Source organism: Sceloporus occidentalis, unplaced genomic scaffold (genome assembly GCF_023333645.1).
Source record: "Sceloporus occidentalis isolate IW3139 unplaced genomic scaffold, rSceOcc1.0.p SCAF_2, whole genome shotgun sequence".
Classification (NCBI taxonomy): Eukaryota; Metazoa; Chordata; class Lepidosauria; order Squamata; family Phrynosomatidae; genus Sceloporus; species Sceloporus occidentalis.
The window spans coordinates 131,339,741-131,362,692 of NW_028316982.1; the positions used below are offsets into that span (position 1 = coordinate 131,339,741).

Genomic DNA, 22,952 nt, shown 5'->3' on the forward strand with positions numbered 1-22,952 from the left:
TTGAAGTCCAACAACATCTGAGGCCACAACAGAAAACCACTGTGACTGTAGAGAAAGGCAATAGGGCAAGATTTTTGTAGTCTTCAACAACAACAACAACACTGTGGCCTAGTGGTTTGAGCGCTGGAGTATCACTCTCGATTCCCACTCTGTCATGAAATCCCACTAAGTCACACTCTCTCAGCCTCAGAGGAAATAATTGTCAAGACGGCCCTATGAGAGATTCGCCTTAACACACTACAGAAATAACCCAGTTTGACACCACTTTAATCTCCCTGGCTCAGTGCTAGGGAATCCTGGGAGCTGTAGTTTGGTGAGACATTTAGCCTTCTCTGTCAAAGAGAGCTGTGGTGCCACAACAAACTACAGTTCCCAGGATTCCCTAGCACTAAGCCAGGGCAGTCAAAGCAGTCTCAGACTGGATTATTTCTGCAGTGTGTTTCGGGGGAACTGTTTAGAAAAGACGCTTCTCCAGCTTCTTTTTCTTTTGAAATATTTGTGTTAACAAATCTAACAAATAAACATGGACATAAACATTTGAAAAGGCATTAAAAATAACCCATGCAGTTCTCAGACCAGTCTTAACACAGATATCCAACAATATCCATCTTTGGCTGCATCCACATGAGAAATAACCCGGTTTGGCATTGCATTAAATGCCCTGTCTCAAGGCTCTGCCCTGGACCCACAACCAACTCCAACTCCCAGAATTCCATAGTCTTGAGCCAGGGCAGTTAAAGTGGTGCCAAACCATGTTATTTCTCCAATGTGAATGCATCCGTCAATTTTCAGCATGTTTTCCTGGACAGATGCTCCCTTCGTCCAAGGACAGAAACTGAGGCCTGTTACAGACTGCCAAAATAAAGCTGCTTCAGGTCTCTTTGGAGGTATGCAGTTTAAATGATGCATGCATCCTAAGAATCCGGAAGCTGCACCAAAGCTGCACTCCAGTGCTAAGGAATGGAGTGGGGCTTTGGCGCGACCTCCGGACTCTTAGGACCCATGCATCATTTAAATAGCATAGCTCCAAAGAGACCCGATACAGCTTTATTTTGGCAGTCTGTAACAGGCCTGAGTCATTGTCTTTTAATAAGTGGGTTTTTTTAATTAAATAATATATTTTTACAATGCTTAAGAAAAAGATAGCTTAGGTGCGGTGACAATTGGACTTTTGTCTCACTCATAAAAGCTTTCTTGTGTCCATTACTTGGATTGTGGTGAGAGATGCATCCATGAAACATGAACAATACCTCTAAATAATAGCAGGGATGACACTATTCTGTTAGTAGTTTAGGGGAGAAGAGAAGAGCAATTACTAGGTAGTATTATAATAGTTAATGGGCCTGAATAGTCAGGCCAAAATAAAGTTGCTTTGGGTCATTTTGGAGGTATGCTGTTTAAATGACACACACATCTTAAGAGGCCAGAAGCTGTGCCAAAGGTGCACTCTAGTCCTTAGGACTGGAGCATGTCTTTGGTGTGGCTTCTGGACTCTTAGGATGCATGCATCATTTAAACAGCATACCTCCAAAGTGACCCGAAGCAGCTTTATTTTGGCCTGTCTGTTTGGGCCCAATAGTACTAGGAGCTGCCCATCTTCTTGAAGCTTCCAAACAGAATGTTCACTTCTAGGAATTCAGGCAAATATTATTTTAAAATCCAGGCAGTTGGAAGGCAAGGAAGCAAACTCCATGATGTCCACCAAACCTGTCAGAAATTTAGATTGTTGTTTGAGTATAACCAATTTCTGCTAAAATGCCCCAGGTTTTTCTGGCACCATTAAACCTAGAGGCAAGAAAAGATCATAAAGTGAAGAAAGGCCACAAAGTTAAGGGGGTGTTAGCTTACCATGCAAATGGCAATGCATCAAAGAAAACGTGAGTCTTTGGTCCCTCTTAAAGACTTAGGAATCCCTCTGTGTATTCCCCTCTTCATCAGCTCTCCTTAGTATTATTTACTAGCTGTACCCATCCACGCATTGCTGTGGCTCAGTCTGGTTAAATGAAAAAGAAAGAAAAGAGAAAGTGTATGTTTCTGAAATACTTAATTTTACAATGCTTGTGGGCATAGAATATTTTTTGTTGTTCCATTGTCTGTAGAGATTGTCTGGTTTGCCGACTCTAGAACACTCAACATACAATTGTCCATGTGAGAAGCAATCCGTGTTTAGATCTAAACCGCACAATTCTGAGCTTTGTTGATGGTGACTGCAAATGCCAACAGAATATTTAGTATGGTGTGTGTTGCTGTTATGTCTGACAGATAGCACTGTTTTTTTAAAAAACATTTGTACCAATCACAGGTGTGACATCTTTATAATAGTAGGTATATGTATATTAAAAAACATCAATGTATTTGAATGGAACATTGTGTCAACATTTCAAAGCAATCGGTAAAGAACTTTAGGAGATTTAAGATATTGAACAAACGAACATTTACATTTTATATAGAGAAGAAGAAGATGAGCTCTGGGGGAATTCTTTTCCAACCTGGGTTTAGGAACCCTGAAAGCTTACCAATTTCATAATATGTGTGCACTATCATATTTCCCATGATAAATACTGAATTAGTTTCATTTGTCTTGCACACATCCATAGCACCCGGTCATATTATATAGTGGATCTGGGAGATTGAAACACATCTCAGGAACAAGAGGCCAACAACAAGGTTGGACAAGTAAAATATTTTTGGAGGGAGGAATGATTCACTAGAGCCAGTGTGGTATAGTAGTTTTAGTGTTGGACTACAGCTCTGGAGACCAGGGTTCGATCCCCAGTTTGGCCATGAAACTCACTGGCTGATCATGGGCAAGTCACATGCTCCCAGCCTTAGGAGAAAGCAATGGCAATGGCAAACCTCCTCTGAACAAATCTTGCCAAGGAAACCTCATTTGGGTTGCCGTAAGTTGGAAACAACTTCAAGGCACACAACACACCAAATAGAGGAGACAATCATAAAAGAAAACAGTTCATAGAATAAGGAGCTAAATTCATATGTCCCACCAAAATGAACATATTTCTTCTTTTTCCTTTAAAATTTCTACTGAATTAGTATATAATAAAATACACATAAACAAACAAAACATAGGACATAAGACACATATTACGCATCTAGAAAGCTATTAAGCTAAACACTAAACTACATTAAAACACATACAGAAATGCTATAAGTTAACTGCCCTGCTTCTTACCAATGGCTTAAATGTGCTGGCCAAATGGCCGTAATAAAGTTATTATTATTAATTACATTAATTTCCCCCCCAAAACAAGATATATACTTCTACAGTGGACCCTTGTTATCTGCTGGGGTTTGATTCCAAGATCCCCCGTGGATAACAAAATCCGTGGATGCTCAAGTCCGATTAAATATAATGACATAGCAAAATGGTGTCCCTTATAAAAAATGAAAAATCAAGGTTTGATATTTGACATTTATACTTTTTTTTTAACATTTTCAAATTGTGGATGTTTGAATCCATGTATATAAAAAATCAGTGTATAAGACGGGCCAACTGTACTATATTTCTAACAGAAAAATAAAACTAATTTTCAAAACGTGCAAATGTCACCTCTTTCATGTAGAAATTGCAAAAGAAAACCCAAAAAAGCATATACAGGTAGTTCAGTGGTCATTTTCTTTCACTTTTTAAATTTAATTAAATTAAATTTAATTGATTTTGTTCACGCACCTACAAGGCAACCTCCTCAGCCTGAAAACTGACTGCATGTGAAGAATCATATTTAATAGTACAAGCTCCAGAAGAAGTTTCAGTGGAAACGATACCCAGTTTGTAATATGCCAAGCACAACAAGATAAAATATTAATATTCTGGACCAAATTTTGGCAAGGTTAACTTGAAATGGAAAGAACTAAGATGTATTCCCCTGGAAGAAGAAAATGTGTTGTTGTTTTGCATGACTTTCAGCATTGCTATTTCAACATTTTATTTATTTATTACCATCTCCAGCCTTCCTCCAAGGAGTACAGATTAGTGTTTTTCCTCTTGTTAGCATCAACAGTTTTGCATCTGAGGAAATAGACTGAAGTTTATGAAAGCTCATGTTGCCAAACTAGCAGCTAGGTAATTTTAGACCCTACATGTCCTCCATCCTTTTAATGGTCATATGTTAAGCACACAATTCTTTTTTTTCTACCATACTTCTGTTTTGTCACAAATTTTTATGAAGTCAAATATTTAAAAATGAACATGTACAACTATATACATGTCTTATTATTATTATTATTATTATTATTATTATTATTTTCTTATATATCCCACCTTTGTCCCAACATAGGGACTCAGTAGTGGCTAATGCCTAATTGCTTTCTAAATAAAAGGATGCTGTCACAGCCAATACCAGCTACGGACCATTCCAGCCCTAGCTACATTCTTTGAGCAGCTCCATGTGAAAGAAACATTTTGTACATTTTAAAAATGGTTTTCTGACCATTAGGTTCCTCAAACAATGCACAATTCAGTTTTCAGCAACTGAAGTAAGCTGAGAACAAAAGGGACAAGTAAGAAGAGGAGAGAGAAACTGGGACCTTTTAAAAGCAGCTGAAAAAGTGGGATGATAAAGGCGTAATTGGTACTGTCCCTGCCAGATCAGGACAGCTGAAGAGTATGTACTTGAAGGTTCTTGAATAGGAATGTAGATGTGCTAGGAAATGGAAGAAGAGCAGTCTTCTTAAGAGCTGCACAGGCTGCAGAAATAAAACTGAGCCCATTTCACTGCCTGCTTGTCAGGAAAATCCCCACTTGAACTTCTTCCACCTGTTAATGATTACTAAAAACATCAGGCATCTGAGCAAAAAGTAAGAAAGAAAAGAGATTAAAAAAGGAAAAGGAAACAAAAGAAGTTGCCAACCCTACTGTTCTTCTGTGTCTTCAAATTGACTCCAAGTTGCAGCTATCCTATCAGAAGGGTTTCTTAGCAAGCTTTATTTTGGAAGGGTTTGCCATTGTTTCCCCCTGAGGCTGAGAAACTTTTCCAGGGTCACACTGGTGAGGGAGGATTTGAACCCTATGCTCCCCAAGTTCTGGCCTTATGGTTGAACCTATCAGCTCTAGGCCAGAGTGATCCCATATGCAGGTAAATCAAAGTAAGGTGTTCTCTTTCAGGAGAGACAGTCTATGCACCCCCAAACTCCACAGCTTTGTGTTATATTTAAGACTTAACAAGAAACCATATCCACACTGTGGACACAATCCAGTTTGACACTTTGATTCTGAGTTCCTGTGTGGCAGGGGGGGTCTCTTCCAGCTCTAATATGATTCTATAGCATTGCTTCAGTTGCCATGGCTCAATGGTATGGGTTACTGGAAAGTGTAGTTTGTTGGGACCTCGTCTCTTCATAATAAACAATAGGTCTCTGGATAACAAATCAGTTTGGCTGATGGTTTCAATGTCAGCCTCAGTAACTTGGGGCTGCATCCACACTGACAGAAACAACCTGGTTTGACATCGCTTTTAACCACCCTGGCTCAGTAGTATGGAAGTTTGGGATTCGTAGGCCTGTTACAGACTGCCAAAATAAAGCTGCTTTGGGTCTCTTTGGAGGTATGCTGTTTAAATGATGTATGCATCCTAAGAATCTGGAAGCTGCACCAAAGCTGCACTCCAGTGCTTAGGAATGGAGTGTGGCTTTGGCGCAACCTCCGGACTCTTAGGACCCATGCATCATTTAAACAGCATACCTCCAAAGAGACCCGAAGCAGCTTTATTTTGGCAGTCTGTAACTTCCCGTAGTTTCATGAGATGTTCAACCTTCTCTGTTAGAGAGCTCTGGTGCCCCAACAAACTACACTTTTCCAGAATTCAATACTATTGAGCCATGGCAATTAAAGAGGTGTCAAAGTGGATTGTGTCCACCGTGTGGATGCAGCCAAAGTTACTACGGTTTTATAACGTTTTTATTGTTATCTGCTTCGATCTGTCTGGAGAAGCGGGATAAAAATAAATGTGGTTATTAATTAAAAGAAGGTTGGTTTTGCTTTGATCATTTTTTTTTTGTAACATTAAATCCTGATATTGTGTATTAAATCTAAAAAAGCATCGTTTTGTGTGCCAAGAGGTTTATCAATGACATTTTGGAGGAACGCAGGTAAACTAGGGAACTGGGTCATATGGGATTTTGTCTTGGAAGTGAGTGAACTTGAGCATATTGTTATGTTGTGGTCCTTGTTTTCTGCATCGTTTTGTGGTTGTTATGCTAAGCTATATATTTTATGTCTTGTTTTTGGTGGTTCTATAATAAAGTAATAATAAAAAATAATAATAATAGTATTATTATTACTAGAGTGGTTTCACATGTCTCCTGCTCCTTTAATGGAGAGCAAACAAATGGCTTCCAGGAGCAGAACTGAGGCAGGTGGGGCCAGTAATAATAAACAGTGTGAAAAGGCCCAGCTTCCCGCCAAAGAACTGAAACTAACTCCAAGCCAAAGCTGTCCAGTTGCAGTTTCGTTTCCAAAAGGAAAGAGAGGGAACAAAGTTGCCAGCAGCCTGAGCCTGGTTCATTCTTGCTGAGTGGAGACCAAGGCAGGAGCCATGAGCTGGGCTAGAAGCAGAACCAGCAGCAGCATCAGCAGGGAAGGGGCTGCTTCCCCCTGGGGACCCCGGGGCTCTGGGGCCAGGGATTGCCCCTGTCCAGGCGAAGAGTCCCAGGAGCCCCGGGTTTATGACCAGGAGGACACCAGGGACCAAGCCCCGCCCGGGGAGCAGCCGTAAGTCACATTTCCAGGGAGCTTTTGCCAGTCAGAGGCATCCACACTGCAGAAATGAACCGGTTTGGCACCGCTTTAACTGCCCTGGCTCCAGCAAACTGGAGTTTTGGGCATGGTCATTTGCTGGGGCACCAGACTGGATCCTGGTCTCTGGATAACAAGCAATAGGTCTCTGGATAATAATAATAATAATAACAACAACAACAACAATAATAATAACAATAAATAATAATAGGCTGCATCCACACTGGAGACATCATCCGGTTTGGCACCACTTTTAAACTCTTCCTGACTCAAGGCTATGGGATTCTGGGAGTTGGAGTTGGTTGTGTGGTCCAGGAGGCAGAAATAATCCGGCTTGACATCACTTTTAACCATAGCTCAGTGCTATGCAATGTTGGGATTTGTAGTTTTGCAAGCTAGGTGTAGTTTTGTGAGTTATGTGTAGTTTTGTGAGATCTTTAGCCTTCTCTGTTAGAGTCTTCTGGTGCCCCATTATTATTATTATTATTATTATTATTATTATTATTATTATTATGCTTTATTTATATAGCGCTGTAGATTTACACAGCGCTATGCATACAAACAATAAAATAAAGTAAACCTGCCCATGGCATACAATCTAAGAAATAATAGCATAATACATATAAGTAATACATAACAATATAGGAAAGGGTACAATAAAGTAAAGCACGCAACAAATTAAAAACATCAAGTAACAAATAATAGTCACGCAATGCCTGGGAACGCTTCCCAACAAACTGACATCCCCCAAATGCCGTAGCCTGGAGCCAGGGCAGTTAAAGTGGTGTCAAAACGGATTATTTCTCCAGTGCGGACAGGGTAATTCCTTTGCAATATGGCATCAACCCCGGGGCACTATAGACTCTATGGACTTTATCACACTAGGGCCAATTTCAGCATTAAAGAGAGATTAAAGCGCATTTCAAGCAATCCCGCAAATAAAGCGAAAATGGCGAGGAATTGCACGAATGATTATCGCATGCGATGGTGCAGATAGTGATATCGGAAATGCAATGTTGCTGAAATCCTGAAAGTAAAAAGATGCTTGTTAATGCTTCTGTGTGACCACTTTAATGGCCGGTTTTGTGCAACGTCGTGTGAACTCGTTTCGCGTAATGATGCGTTTTTTCCAGGATACTCATGGGATGAACTCTAGAAATCCTTCACGTGAAACTCCCATGATGTTGTTGTTATGCATTTAATTTACGTCACTGTTATGCCGCCTTTCTCTCAGAAAGGGACCCAAGGCTGCTCACAATATAGAAGCTTTTAAAAAGAATTTAGAGTCAGCGTTTCCAAAACATTGAAGCTTAAGAGCAGTATAGAATTACATACATTAAAAGTTACAATGCATACCCCATATAACACACACACACACATCATATAAAAGGCACTTCATAATTGTGTATTAAAAGCCTGCCTGAATAAGAACGTCTTTGAAAGGAAAGCAAAGAGGAGGCCAGTTTAGCCTCCCATGGAAGTGCATTGTAGGAGTTGGGAGCAGCCACCAAAAAGGCCCTCTCATATCCTCACCAAGCCAGACTGTGATGGTGGTAGGAGTGAAAGAAAGCCTTCTCCTGAAGATCTTAGGACTCTGGCAGGTTCATATGGGGAGATACGGTCTCTCAAATAGTCTTCTCTTATATCCCACTTTCCCCCCAACATTGGGAGTCAAAGGGGCTTATAGTTTTAAAAACACGGTACAATTAAAAACATACCTGTCAAGTAGAACTCAACTATTGCAATATTAAAACTGATTACTTGCTTTTTTGCAAAAAAAAAAAAAATACAATTAAAAAAGATAAAAGCACTTTAAAAAGTATTATTTAAAACATCACGTTTTGTTAGTTCTAGCCCAATTCTTTCTTATAGTCGTTTTGAATTCTGATCCTGAAGTTCTCACTGTGGGGCAGAAATGGGAGGTTAGTTGAGAAGAGGAACAGGTGGAAAACTCAGGAAAGGTTAAGTGGGGATTGCAAAGGGTTTTCCTAGGCGAGGAATACTCAAGAGGTGTTTTTGCCAGTTCTTTCCTCTGAAATACCGCCTACAAAACCTGGGATTCCTTGGCGGTCTGCCATCCAAGTGCTAACCAGGGCTGACCCTGCTTAGCTTCCAAGATCAGGCAGCATCTGGAGCCTTTAGGCATTACAGAAATGAATACCAGGTGCTGTAGGCTGTATTTCAGAAGAAAGAGCTCAATAGGCCTCTGGATAATAAATCGCTGTTTTTCTGATGGTTTCACCTTCAGTAACTGCAGGCTGCATCTGCACTGCAGAAATAATCTGGTTTGACGCCACTTTAACTGCCATGGTTTAATGCTATGGAATTCTGGAGCTTGTAGTTTGTAGGGATTTCTATTGCAGGCCATGCAATTTTTCCAAGCTCTGCTAATGATGTATTCCCCCATATTAAAAGAGTCATTGTAACCCTTTAACTGCCTTGGCTCAATGCGAGGGAATTCTGGGAATTGTAGTTTGTTGTTGCACCAGAGGACTCTGGCAGAGAAGCCAAATATCTCAGAAAACTACAGTTCGCAGAATTTCATAGCACTTAAAGCTGTGTCTAACTGGATTATTTCTGCAGTGCGGAAGCAGCTGAAGTCTCAGATTTTGGCCTGAAATCTCAGGGCCTGGGTTAGTCCTGACCATAAGTATTTTAACATTTGTTCCTGTAGCAGCCACAAAACTATCCCTTTAAGTGAATTAGGGAACAACACGTATTTAACACAATAGCACTCTTGCTATATAACTGTGCTCAAAATGAATACTGTTCCCTGTATCTCAACAATCCATAAACATGAAGTATACTTAAATGAATCCTTCGACTGAAAATGGTCTTGTTATTTTTTTTTTACTTCTCTAACAATGAAAAGAAACAAAAGTAATGAGACAATCCCATTCTAGCACAATTTGTGACTTCTGGAAGGGGAAGAGAAGGACTGGGCCTAAATGTCTTATTGTGACAATGAGAATTAGTCCATGAGAATTAATGTGGGCAGGAGCTAAGGACTGGTTACAGGGACTGAGTAATATAGTCTATACCTTTCCATATTGAAAGTTAGGGAGGGGTCACCACACCATGTACTGTGATCTGGAATGAGATTGTTAATCATTGAAAACAACTCTCTGTCAGAGAAATGAAACTTTTTCCCCCCTGTTGAGACCCATACTGCCTCTGTTGAAATGTCCAGGGCTGCATGGCAGGGCCAGAGTCAAAAGTAGGTGAGGCCACCCATTTTCTTTCTTCCTGCTGAGCAGACGCTGACGGAGGGACTCATTACTCCTGTTGGAGTTAAGGGCTTGCCTTCAGAGATCTCACTTGAAAGTAGGTTGAGGACTTGTACAACGTCGGAAATCCCAAGGTTGACTATGCCCATAATAAAGACTTTAGAGACTGTCGCACAGTCACACCTTGTTGATGAACTATGAGATCAGAGAGATCTCTGTTTTAATGAAATAGTACATAATGAATCTAGAAATGTTTCAGTGATGCAACTAAATCATACTGAAAAGAGATAGGAAGAGAAAAGAAATGTACAGTGCAGCAGATAACTAAGCATAGGTAAACTTGGTTAAACTGTCTTTCATGCTTTTATATATAACATGTGCTTTAATAACTTTAGCACATAGTTGCATTCAGAGCCGAACTTAATGTACTGGTATTCACATTATATAAACAAGAAGTACCACCAAAACAGAACATCCTTTTCTATCTCCTTTACCTTTACTGGTCTTATAAATGTCTTCTTTCTGTGTGCCTATTCATGGATCATTTTGATTGCTGCTGTTGCATGCCTTCAAGTCATTTCTGATTTATGGTGATCCTAAAGTGAACCTATCACAGGGTTTTCTTCACAAGATTTGTTCGGGGGTAGGTTGCCTTTGCTCCCCTCTGAGGCTGAGAGAGTGTGACTTGTCACCCAGTGGTTTCCATGCCTGTACGTACCATTGCTTTGCATTTCCCCTTAAATATTGATACTGTAAGTATTTTCTGGAAATCCGGTTAAGATAATATAAACACTATAAAGAACTTTAAGCCTGCCTCTTAAAATTGCAGATGTGCCGTCTTTTACAGTGAAAAAAATTGTGACAGTATTTACAATAGAAGATACTGCTACAGCCCAGCTCTGTCGTTGTGACTAAAAGGATGTTCTGCAAAGGGTTAAATGTATTTGCTCCTTGTTTTGGTAAATTTTGCAAAAAGGCCGTTGTGTTAAATAAAGTTCTGTGGACTGAACTATGTCTAGAATCCTCTGTATGCATAATAAAATAAGATTTATGGCATTTACCCAGTGTGCTGACAATTCTTGTGAATGCCATAGCTTTCTAGTATCTAAGAAAACTAGAATCTATCTTTTTCTATTACCCAAAACTACACAAGTCTTTATCTTTAACTTTGCTGCCATGAAAATATAATGAGAATTTACCCATTCTGAGAGGGAGCTCTGCTGCTGGAAGTAGGTAGCAGGAGACAGATTATTATCATCTAGCTGTAAGTTTTGTTCTGGGAAATAAAAGTGCATTATTTCCTACAGCAGAAGTGTTTGTACTGGTACTTTAACCACTTCTTTTCCTCTCCTTGTGGTATGGCATTTCTGTTGCCATTTTGGAGACTTGTCAGGAGTTACAACTACAGATATAAAGCCAGCGTGGCATAGGGATTTTAGTGGTGGACTATGGAGATGTTCACATGGGCAAAAGTGATGGGAGCATCGTGGTATGCACCTATCACTATTGCGCAATTATTCAAAGATTATCAGATGATGTCATATCATCTGATAATCACGTCATTATTCCATGCAATAATCATGTCATTATTCCATGAATAAAGAGGAATTATCCCATGGCTTTTTATTCATGGGACCTTCCTGTGACTCTGGTGAGCAAGGTTCAAATCCCTGTTCACCCATGGAAACCCACGAGGTGACCATGGGCAAGTTGCACACTCTCTGCTTCAGAAAACCCCATGTTAAGTTTGTTTTAGGATTGCCATAAGTTGGAAATAACTTGAAGACAGACAACAACCTAGGTAAGGTTGTTGGAGATGGAACATCCATGTTCAGTTCTGTCAGTCCAAACTACTAGAGGTGAGTTTAAGTGAAGGAAGACTAAGCTAAAATTATCACCTCATATGTGTCCTTGGCTCCTAATACTGAATGTCATAACTATATGGCATAATTATGTATTGATATACAGCTGTCAAATCTTTAAATAAAACAGTCAGGTATCTGAGTAAAGCCAAGGAGAAAGCCCAGATTTTGGCTGGTGAGAGGATGGAGCCCATATCATAATAAAAAAGCAGGCTCCTGGCAACTCCAGCTAGCATGGATTCCATAGCTTTGTGATGTTAAGAGTTATAGTCTAGCAATAACACCTGACCTAAAATGAGATATGCTTGTTGTAAAAGTTGTGGTTGCTATTAATAGCCTTCAAGTCAACAATTTATGATGATTCTACAAATGACAGATCTCTAGTCTCCCTGTTACCACCTGCCCTGCTCAAGTTTGCCAACTCATAGAAGGAATTTTTCTGGTAACCAGTCTGAAACAGAAAAGGTTAGGCCAGTTTCTTCTCTTCAGGTCTCAAAGTCTTATCAAACTGGTTGTCTTTCTTTTTTTTTCTTTCTTTTTACAGAAAAGTTACATGACAGGTTCATTTATTTATACACTGGGTTAAAAATACAAATATTTCATTACAAAAAAAATCTTTATAAAACTGTACATAACCATAGGTTTTGTCAAAACCAACCTGTCATATTTTTAACCTTTATATACATTTGGCTAACATACGTGAGATGCAGAGTAACAAGAATACTGCTCCAGATTAATTTTAGAAGCCTAGGATTCTATAGGTTTTTGGCAAGTCAGTTTTTTTCCATATCAGCACATAAATTTTAACTTAAACATGTAAGCTGTTCATTTGAGCTTGAGGAACAAGAACCAATTAAATTGGCAAGCAAGAGATGACAGTTCACTAATTCTTTCAAAAGAATTAATTCAGTGCCTAAAGCAGAAGTGGGAGTCAGAGGTGATAGGACTGCAACTCTCAGCATTCCTTACTACTGGCTATGTTGGCTAAGGAGGATGACAGTTACATTCATAAAACATGTAGAGCATTGCATCATTCTACACCACATCCCCAAAATCTTGGTGACCATGCCTTAATCTAGAGTTGTTATCCAAATCTCTATATAAAGTCGTAGGTCTTTATAATGAAATTCTGTTTTAAACTATAAAGGTTAAAGATAAAGGGTTTCCCCACTGACAAGTTTATCTAGTTGTGTCTGACTGTAGGTGGTGCTCATCTGCATTACTAAGCCAATGAGTCAGCGTCATGAAAAATAACTCTGTGATAATGTGGCCAGCATGACTGCACAGAATGCTGTTACCTTCCCACTGGAGTGGTACCTATTTATCTACTTGTACTTTTACATCCTTTCGAACTGCTAGGTTGGCAGAAGCTGAGACTAGTGATGGGAGCTCACTCTGTCATGCAGTGCCTGGGTCTCGAACTGCTGACCTTGCGATCGCCAGAGTTAGCATCTTTACTGCTAAGCCATAATGTCCCTGTTTTAAACCATACAAGTAACATATATAGTGAGTTTTAAGGTAACTTACATAAGGTTATTTAGGTATGTAATAATGTTCTTCCTCCCCCTCTTTGTCTCTGTAGTGCGGGTGCATATGTTGTGATAGCCCCAAATCCAACAAGGAGGGATCAGTTACAGAAAAGTAAGTACATAGTTTGATATTGGTCTGCTAATTGAATTCTGTATAGTGTATAGCACTTAGGTGCTACATATAGTGTCTGGCCATGAGGAGAAGCTTCCCTGATATTTAATACTCTGTCATACTGGCAGGTTCTTCCTCCCCAAAAAGGCAGTCTATTTACATACCATCTGGATTATGTTTCATTAATCCAGACCTAGATGGATCAGTGAATTAATGGTTTAATACACCAAAATTATATCATTTTTAGATCTGTGAGCAGGCCTAGGTTAGCTTTTAACAAACTGCACCACTGGTAGGTATATGTAGGTAGCCCTTTGATTCACTTGCATGTAGGTGTAGCTTTAAAGGTGATTCCATTCCATCCTTAAAAGCATCATGTGAAGTTGAACCTCACTTCTGCATCTGATATTTATATCAAAACACTGATGTAGTAAATCAGATATGTCTGTTGCTTTTCTTAAAATCTTACAGATTCTCATGATGGATCTGTAAAATTCTCATGGTGATTAACAGGGAACATGTCCACTTTAAAATGAGTTCCATTGATTTCATAAATTATTCCCTAATATAAGCTCCTGTTACAAAAATTGATTGAAAAGTTCACTTTTTCATTTAGATGATAGGTTGGAATCTTGTGGGAGCATTACATTAATGGGTGCATATTTTTCCAGATGGAATGATAGGCTGTTGTGGGTCAGCAGATCTTGTCAGTTTCTCTGATGTCTTCCTTCCTTCACATCCTCTGTGCCTGCTGCAGCCTTTTTCTTCTTAGTACCATTGCCTAGGCTGGTGTAGTTAATGCCAGCATAGCACACCAAGGCATTTTTAAGTAGTAGCTTTCTGTGCAAATAGATGCCAAAGCTTGGCTTTTGGACACTTAGTGGAAACAAATAGACATATACAATTCAATAAATAAACTGAGTGCTTCTCACTCCTGTTTCAGTGCCCTCTGCAAGTACTGCAAAATGTCAACCAAAAATAAAAAAAATAATCCTTTGACGAGTTACACTTTTAAACCAATTTTTCTAAGCTTTGATAACATTTTTAGGGTTGTTCCTTATTTTTAATTGAAATTCTTTCTGGTAGTGGACAAGATAATAAAAAATGTTAGGATATTTATGTCTGTAAATATTTTTGCAGCTCGCTATTGATTCCCCCCTTTAAAAAATTGCAGCATGGTCTGAGTGTCAAGATTGTATGTAGTGCCGATGCTTCCAGTCATAAACCTTTTAAATAGGAGAACCATTAATAATGTCTTCAAAAGTGCAATGTAGCACACCAACAGGGTTCCTGCCATCATACTTTTTTTTAAGAAGTACAGTCCAAATGTGTTAAGCCAGTTGACCTCAGAATAGACCACTTGTTTGCATGAGACACCCAGAACTACTTTTCTTTGTATGTATCCTGTGCTATATCCTTTATCTATGAGTTGTCACACTAGCCTGGATTATGTAGATGAATTGGTGGGAACCTGTGGGTGGAAGAGCCTACTGTTGATGGCGCTTTGGATTCTTCCTGATCCTTCAGGAGCCATTTTTTTTCTTCCTCTGTTTTCATGCCTGTCATAAAATAATGTTCTCATTGGTACTTTTTCCTCCTTGCTTTACTTACTATATTTCAGTTGCTAATAAAGAGCTGGAGGACCTAGCAAAGTGGAAGGAACAGCACAGGCCAGGAGTGATTAGATTGCCGCCCCAGAAACTGGGTAAGTAGCCATCCCTGAGGCATTTCTTAAAGACATCCAAAATGCCAGTAAGATGCTGCTTTCTCTTAGCATACTGAGCTAAAAATGTAAATCATGTTTCAGTGCTTAAATTTTGTGAGAATTAAAACTTGCTGTACTTGAGGAAATGGAAATGTTGCTGGATAAATAATCAGAACTCTTCTTTGCTGAAGCCTTATATGGCATGCTAGATAACCTTGAATAAATACTATGGGAGTTCCCTTAAGTATTGAAGTACTGTCCGTCTATAGCAGGTAGTGAGCCAGGTTTATTCTCTAGCTAATCTATGGAACCAAGCATAAAAGCAAATAAGAATACAGAATCCGTTGTTACTTCAGTGATGTAGCCTAGGCAATAAGTACTGGAGGCTCATACTGTAAATAATTTGAGAAACACCTGATGAGATTTCTTGATCAAATTGCATCAAGTGATTGTGGAGGCAATAGGTCATTTTTGTACTGAGTCAATCATATATTGTGTTTCATAAACTCTTACCTGAAAGTTCAGAATTGTAGTACAGGTAGAGTGAAGTATTTCCTCAGCTCCATACTTCATTTTTGGTTGCCATTCCTTCTGATGGCAACCAATAATGAAATATGGAACCAGGGATGAATATTGGCCTCAAGAGCTGATTCAGCAGTATTTGGGGGGGGGTGATTTATAGTACATCTTTTAACATAACAGAAACCTGGGTTTTCCATATTGGGGTGCTGTTGGAGCATTCCTTTTCAATGGCCTGTTCCAAACTGCCAAAATAAAGCTGCTTCGGGTCTCTTTGGAGCTATGCTATTTAAATGATGCATGGGTCCTAAGAGTCTGGAGGTCGCGCCAAAGCCACACTCCATTCCTAAGCACTGGAGGGCAGCTTTGGTGCAGCTTCCGGATTCTTAGGATGCATGCATCATTTAAACAGCATACCTCCAAAGAGACCCGAAGCAGCTTTATTTTGGCAGTCTGTAACAGGCCAATAATTAGCTGGAATTAGCTGGAACGTTGGGCCCACACAGCATAACAACAACAACAGTATCCCAAGCACATCTTTCAGCAATGCTCTTTGCTAATGAAAGGTTTCCTGTGCACAATTTTTATTTGTTTTATTAGGAGCTTAGTAGTGAATAGCCTTCCATTTGGTATTTGATCAGCTTCTATAAATTGTTCCTGTATCAGCTTTATTTTCCAAAATTTGTTGTGAGAATTAATTATTGGTTTCCTTGCTGTGCTTATTTAAAGCTTGTGCCCCAAATGAACTCAAATCAGCTTACAATATTAATAAAAGGTCTTATAAAATATAAAAGCATGTACTTCAGGCCATAAATCAGTCTTGATGGAGCAGCATTAACTTAAGGCAGGGAGCTAAATTAATATGACAAAAGAGCCAATGATCTCCTGGAAAATTTAAAAAAAACTCATCGGGGAGGCACTGATACAAACAAATACTTAAATTAGTTTTTTTAAGGGAGCCAGACTTATTTTTATGAATTCACTGCAGTTCAATTTTTGAAAAATAAAAGCTACCAGTTGCAATGGTGCAACTTGCCCATTTTCCTATCGTGTACTTTGGACCTCTGTGAGATCTGGCAGGTTTTGGTGATTCTGATAAGAGAGCATGGGCCTCAATAAAACCCCTGTCTTCAGAAAATGGTAAGAACACCATTGGGGAGGACAGAGAGCGCATAAGGTGAACCAATGCAGATTTCTAGTTTTGTTTAAAAGACTAAAATGAAGCCTCTATTTAATCTCATGTACTTGTTTAACATTCTCAAATACAAAACTAGATATAGAACTTGACATTTTTTTGGCAAAGACACCATTCTGTAGTTCAGGTTTCAAAAGCCACTCCACCCATTTTAATGAGATAGGAAGGAAAACTCTTGTATTTCATAGCATCATAGAGTTGGAAGAGACCACAAAGGCAATCCAATCCAACTCCCTGTCATGCAGGAACACAGAATCAAAGCAGCATCTCCCTTTTGAGAAACTCCCATCTGTTCTGAACTCCTTTTTTTTTATATTCTTGACCATAGGATCACTCCGAATATTTCCCTAAGTTTGCTGAAATCACCTTTCCTAAAGTCTGGAATGAGTGTCTGACTATGCTTGGGTTCTCCTTTCCACTGTATAACAAGGAGAACATGATTACTCCTTTCTAAGGGTCCCATCACTTGCACCCCATTTATTGGGTCCTCCCTGCTGGCTTGGATCAGATCTAAAATAGCTTGTCTTTTCCACCTTTTCAACAATGAAATTGTCTTCCAGGCAAGTGAGGAGTTTGCTAAATTTTAAAGTTTTGGCTGAGTTTGGCTTCCAGCAAATATCAGTATAGTTGAAGTCACCTATCACTACTACATCTCTCCTTTCTGAGTGTGTGATCATCTGTTCTAGAAAGGCATCATCCGATTTCTCAGTCTGATTTGTAGGTCATTTAAGATGAGACATCTCCCTACATCAGTTAATATACAATATATTGTAACGCTGCTGCTTGAATATTATGTTGTGTAGAATGAATTTAGTATGCTCCTTATTTGATATGTGTTACATTTCTAGGTGGGAAGGCATCAGAGGCTGAAGTGAGGCAGAAGCAGCTATTTGAACACAAGCAGTCTAAATACCAGCAAAAGGTCAGCTAGAATGTATCTTTCTGTTCCTTAACCACTGCATGGAATAAGAACAAAAGTGTTTTGTGTTGTCTGACTTGGTTTCTTTTCTTCTTTGTAAAACAAAATAAATATGAAGAATACAAATAATTTCAGTGAGCAGCCAGACACCATTTTTCCTTTTGGATAGCGCTCCCAAGTTATCAATAATGTAAACTGAAGGATCCTTTTGATCTCATCGGTTTTATATAAGGAAATAGGGTTTACCACAGATAATATTTCTATATTAGAAATTATTCAGTGTGTGAATGTGTGTGTGTATATAATCATAGAGTTGGAAGAGACCACAATAGCTATCCAGTCCAACCCTCTGCCATGCAGGAACACCATATAAAAGCACCTCTGACAGATGGACACCCTATATCTCTTTAAAAACTTCCAGGAGAATCCATCACACTCCGAAGGAGTGTGTTTAATTGTCAAACAGCTCGTACTGTCAGGAAGTTCTTCCTAATGTTGAAGTGGAAGCTCTTTTCCTCTAGTTTGTATTCATTGCTCTGGGTCCTATTCTCTGGAGCTGCAGAAAACAAAACTAGCTCAATCTTCAGTATGTCATCGCTTCAAATATTTATACAGGGCTATCATATCACTTCTTAAATTTCTCTTCTCCAAGCTAAACATACTCAGCTCCCTAAGTTGCTTCTCGTGCAGCATGGTTTCCAGACCTTTCACCATTTTGGTCACCCTCCTCTGGACACACCTTTTTTGAAATGTGCCCAGAATTTGATCCAATATTTGAGGTGAGGCCTGACCAAAGCAGGGTAGAGTGTTACTATTACTTCCCTCAATCTAGACACTATACTTCTGTTAATGCAACCTAGAATCACATTGGCTTTTTAGCTGTTGCATCATATTTCCCACTTCTATATATGATTGCAAAAACTGGACAGTGAAGGAAGCTGATAGGAATCAAATCAACTCATTTAACATGTGATGCTAAGAAGAGTTCTGCAGATATTGCGGACTGCTAAAAAGACAAATAAATGGTTCCTGGAGCAAATCAAACCTGAACTTTCTGTAGAAGTCGTGATGTCTAAAATAAGGCTATAGTACTTTGGCCATATAATCAGAAGACATAATTCACTAAAACAAAAACAAAGGAATAACACTTAATAAGCGGAAGGTGGCAGAAAAAGAGGAAGACCATATTCTAGATGGATAGACTCAATCAAGGAAGCCACAGCTATGAGTCTGGAAGACCTGAACAAGGAAGGCAGTTGAGGACAGAGGCCTTGGAGTTTGGTCATTCATAGGATTGCCAGGATCAACCTGATGGCAATTAACAACAACAAACCTGAGGGCTGTGGTTGCATCTGCACTGCAGAAATAATCCAGTTTGAGTCAAGTTTAACTTCCATGGTTCAGTGCAATGGAATTTGGGGAATTGTAGTTTTTGTAGGATAGTTAGCCTTCTTTGTCAGAGTGCTGTAGTGCCACAACAAACTACAATTCGCAAAATTTCATTGCACTGAGCCATGGCAGTTAAAGTGATGTCAAACTGAATTATTTCTGCAGTGTGGATGCGGTCTATGACAGCTGAAGAACATGTGTGACTGCCTCCCTGTTCATGAAAGGATGCAGTGATGGATAGGACTCTGTCTGCATCAGGTTCAAAGGAGGAGGGAGCAGGTCCTTATCTTTTTTGATTCTCCCATGACACCCTTGTTCCCAGTAAGAATATTTAAGTGTAAACATACCGTGCCTCTCAAATACTGTTGGGACTTCTGGTTTCCCATGATCCCTGTTAATCATAGTATTTGAGTGAAGACCCCAGTGTACTGGAAACCCAGTTTGTCCTTTTCTTCCTTGACATGCTAATCTAAATGTTAGTTGGAGTAAATGCAGTCTCTTCAATAAGCACTGCTTTTTCTCACGATAGCTGAAGAAAGAAAAATATGAAATAATCAAGAGGGAGGCAGAAGAAGCAGACATTCTGAAAAAGAAAGCTATTCAGAGAGAAAAGGTAAAACAGACATAATCTGGCCAGGGTTGTTTTACGTCCCCACAGGTGCATATGGAGGAGCTTGAAGTTTTTTTGGGAATAAGGAACAACATCATTACTTTTAAATATTTTAATAAGAATGAGGTACCATATATACTCGTGTATAGGTCAAAAAAATTAGGTTAAAAATCGATCCCAAAAGCTTGGGTTGACTTACACATAGCATTGACATATGAATGTCCCCTGAGTCTGATCCCAGCTGGGCTGCCTCCAGAGTGGGCAATCCAGCTAGGAAGAGGCCAGGTGATAGATCGCTGCTGGAGCCTCTTTCCAGCTGGGTTGCTCCTTAATTCTGACCCTCGACTTATCCATGGGTCATATGAAAATCAACAATTTTGGCCCCAAAAATTGACCACAACATATACATTCGGTCAACTTGTAGTCTAGTATATAAGGTAAGTGTTAGGGTTCATTTCTGTAACAAATAGCATTTACCTGTTGCCTTGATCCCCAAAGTGGGAAGAAGGAGGAATATAAATAAATACAACCACCACAACAACCCATTACTATTTCTTACTTGTGTTGAGGTTATTTTGGGTACTTAGGGGATTTTTTTCTATTTTTAAATGCATTTCTTACTTTTAATAATAAAATAAAAGTGGCACTAAATAACATGTTGCTAATAAGTAACTCTGCTTGACTGATTGTTATGTGCTTTCAAGTCAGCTCTGACATAAAGACTCTATCATGGGCTTTTCTTCTCTCTCTCTTTTGAGAGCCGTGGTCTTGAATATTCATGGAGGAGTGACCTCCATTAATTTCAGTGGGGCGCCCCATACAAGCACTCCGCCCCATACAAGCCTATGGGGCTTGAATATTGGTGAGTCTCTATTTACGTGGGTCGGTCTGGAATGGATTCCCTGCAAAAATGGAGGGCCGACTAATATATTTTCAGTAATGCTTAGTACTTGGATGGGATACCACCAACAAATACCAGGTGCTATGGACTATATTTCAGAGCTGGCAAAACCATCTCTGAGGATTCCATAAGAAAACCATATGAAATAAATGAGGTCACTATAAGTTGACAGGTAAATACACACAAAGTGCTTCCAAGATCAAACTAGTACTATCTGATGGTTTTTTAAATTAACATGATTATTTTAATGAAAAAATACCTTGCCCTCTTCAGGACATTTCTCTAATTTATGAGAGTAGCTCTTTTCTGATTTAAAATTATAATTCAGAATTATGCACATAAACATAAATATGCCTTTTCTTCCATGCCTATTAGTGTGTTACAAGAACAAAATAAATAAACTCTGGATTCTGTGTTAAACCAATCATGGTTATTACAGGTGTCTGAACTTCAGCAAATATGTGATCTTAGCTTGTTTACCCAGACCACTATGTTGCTGTTGTGTGTCTTTCAATCATTTTTTACATATGGCGACCCTAAGGCAAACCTATCACAGGGTTTTCTTGACAAGATTTGGTCAGATGGGGCTTGCCTTTGCCTGCTTCTAAAGCTGAAAGAGTGTGACTTGCCCAAGGTCACCCAATGGGTTTCTGTGGCTGAATTGGGATTCGAACTCTGATTTCCAGGCTCATAGTCCCAACACTCACACCACTACACCAGATTGCTGTAATTACCTCAAACTGTAGTTATCCTAAACCATGGTGAATGGTCTAGTTTATTTCCTGAACTATAATTAAAGTTAACTGCAGCTCTAATTTTGGATTTGGATATGATGATAAATAATAGTGCAGTTGAAGATGGAAGGAAAAGTTTCATCAGGTTTCCAAAAGCTTGCACCTATATGTAAAGGAAAGGGAACAAAGGTGTGCACTACCCTAAGGCATGTATATTGCATTAAACTATGGTTTAATGTTTTTGTTTGAGTTGCACTAGTCTTTCTTAAGTACTGTTTCTAATGGCTACCTCCATCTGATTTCTAGAGGACTATGTGTATATCTTAGTGTTGGACCAAAAATGTATCTGATTGTTATCATGAGTCAATACTGATCGGAAATAATTCTTAAATGAGGACCAGTGTAGCATAATTATTATTACACTAGGTCTTGGGAAATGGATTTTTATCATAAGGTGGTTTGTGGGAGAAAATGAAGGGAGAATAAACCATGTGTGCCACACTGAATCCCTTGAAGGGAAGGGGAAGATAAATATATGAAATGAAATCTATCAGTAATAAAGAACTCAAGCAAGCTGTACTCATTGTCTAAAACTTATGGTTATATAGAATCAGCCTTAAGTGATGACTTTATCTTTGTCTGTCCTAGGATACATGTGCTTCACTTCTAGCTGACTGTCTCTGTTTATAGTACTGCATCAATAATTCATTGTACAGCTCTGATGTTGTAATATTCTAGGCCAAGAAACTTGAAGAAAAACAAAGACAACAAGAATGGCGAAGGCATCAGATGCTTGATGAAGACTACCTTTTGTAAGTTGTGTTTGAGGTTCAGTAGTATTCCTTGCCTAAGAAAACCCTATGAAATTCATGGGATTGTCCTAAATCCACAGGCTACTTGAAGGCACATACATACCACACATACAGGGAAAGATGGTGTTCTGTTTCCTTAGTGCAAGTTCTTACCATCTGTTCCTCATAAATATTATTCAGTTCTTGGGTATGGCCTTATGGCCTCCTATCATTCGACAGCTGTCCCCTGTTCCTATTGCCTGATCATGTGTAAGATAGTACGAATGAGAATTTGTGAAGTCTTGGGTCTGCTACTCCTAAGAAGTAGTTGCAAACTAAATTGTCACATTGAAAATGCATGTGATCTTGCTTAAAGCCTAGAAGTGAATGCAAGTAACTCAACATTTTTAGGATGGACAAAGTACTACATTTTTCTAATGAGGTAGACATGATTAGACAATTACTATTTGGGTTCTTCAGTTATACGAACAGGAATGGGCGTGGATCCTATTCATTATTTTTCAGGATTTTAAAGTCAATAACTAATCTATCTTCTTGCCTAGTTTTTGTGGGTTTTTTGGGCTATGTGGCCATGTTCTAGAAGACTTTGTTCCCGACGTTTCACCAGCATCTGTGGCTGGCATCTTCAGAGAATTGTGAAGAAGAAACTCTTCTAGAACATGGCAATATAGCCCAGAAAACCCACAA

The 22,952-nt window shown here is 39.1% G+C and overlaps 1 protein-coding gene across 3 annotated transcripts in view; it reads left to right on the top strand.

Annotated features, from left to right (window-relative positions):
- Positions 1-1,668: 1,668 nt before the first annotated feature.
- The window catches only part of EPSTI1 (epithelial stromal interaction 1), a 48,085-nt gene continuing 26,801 nt past the window's right edge, over positions 1,669-22,952 (top strand). The window contains exons 1-6 of one of the 3 annotated variants that reach the window (XM_089511013.1): positions 1,669-1,877; positions 13,423-13,481; positions 15,103-15,186; positions 17,749-17,822; positions 19,738-19,821; positions 22,192-22,265. In XM_089511013.1, coding sequence (XP_089367139.1) covers positions 1,756-1,877; positions 13,423-13,481; positions 15,103-15,186; positions 17,749-17,822; positions 19,738-19,821; positions 22,192-22,265 — 497 coding nt within the window. In that variant the 5' untranslated portion in view covers positions 1,669-1,755. Of the gene's footprint in view, positions 1,878-2,141; positions 2,237-6,476; positions 6,728-13,422; positions 13,482-15,102; positions 15,187-17,748; positions 17,823-19,737; positions 19,822-22,191; positions 22,266-22,952 lie in introns of those variants that run through there. The other 2 variants (XM_089511014.1, XM_089511012.1) reach the window with 2 other exon arrangements.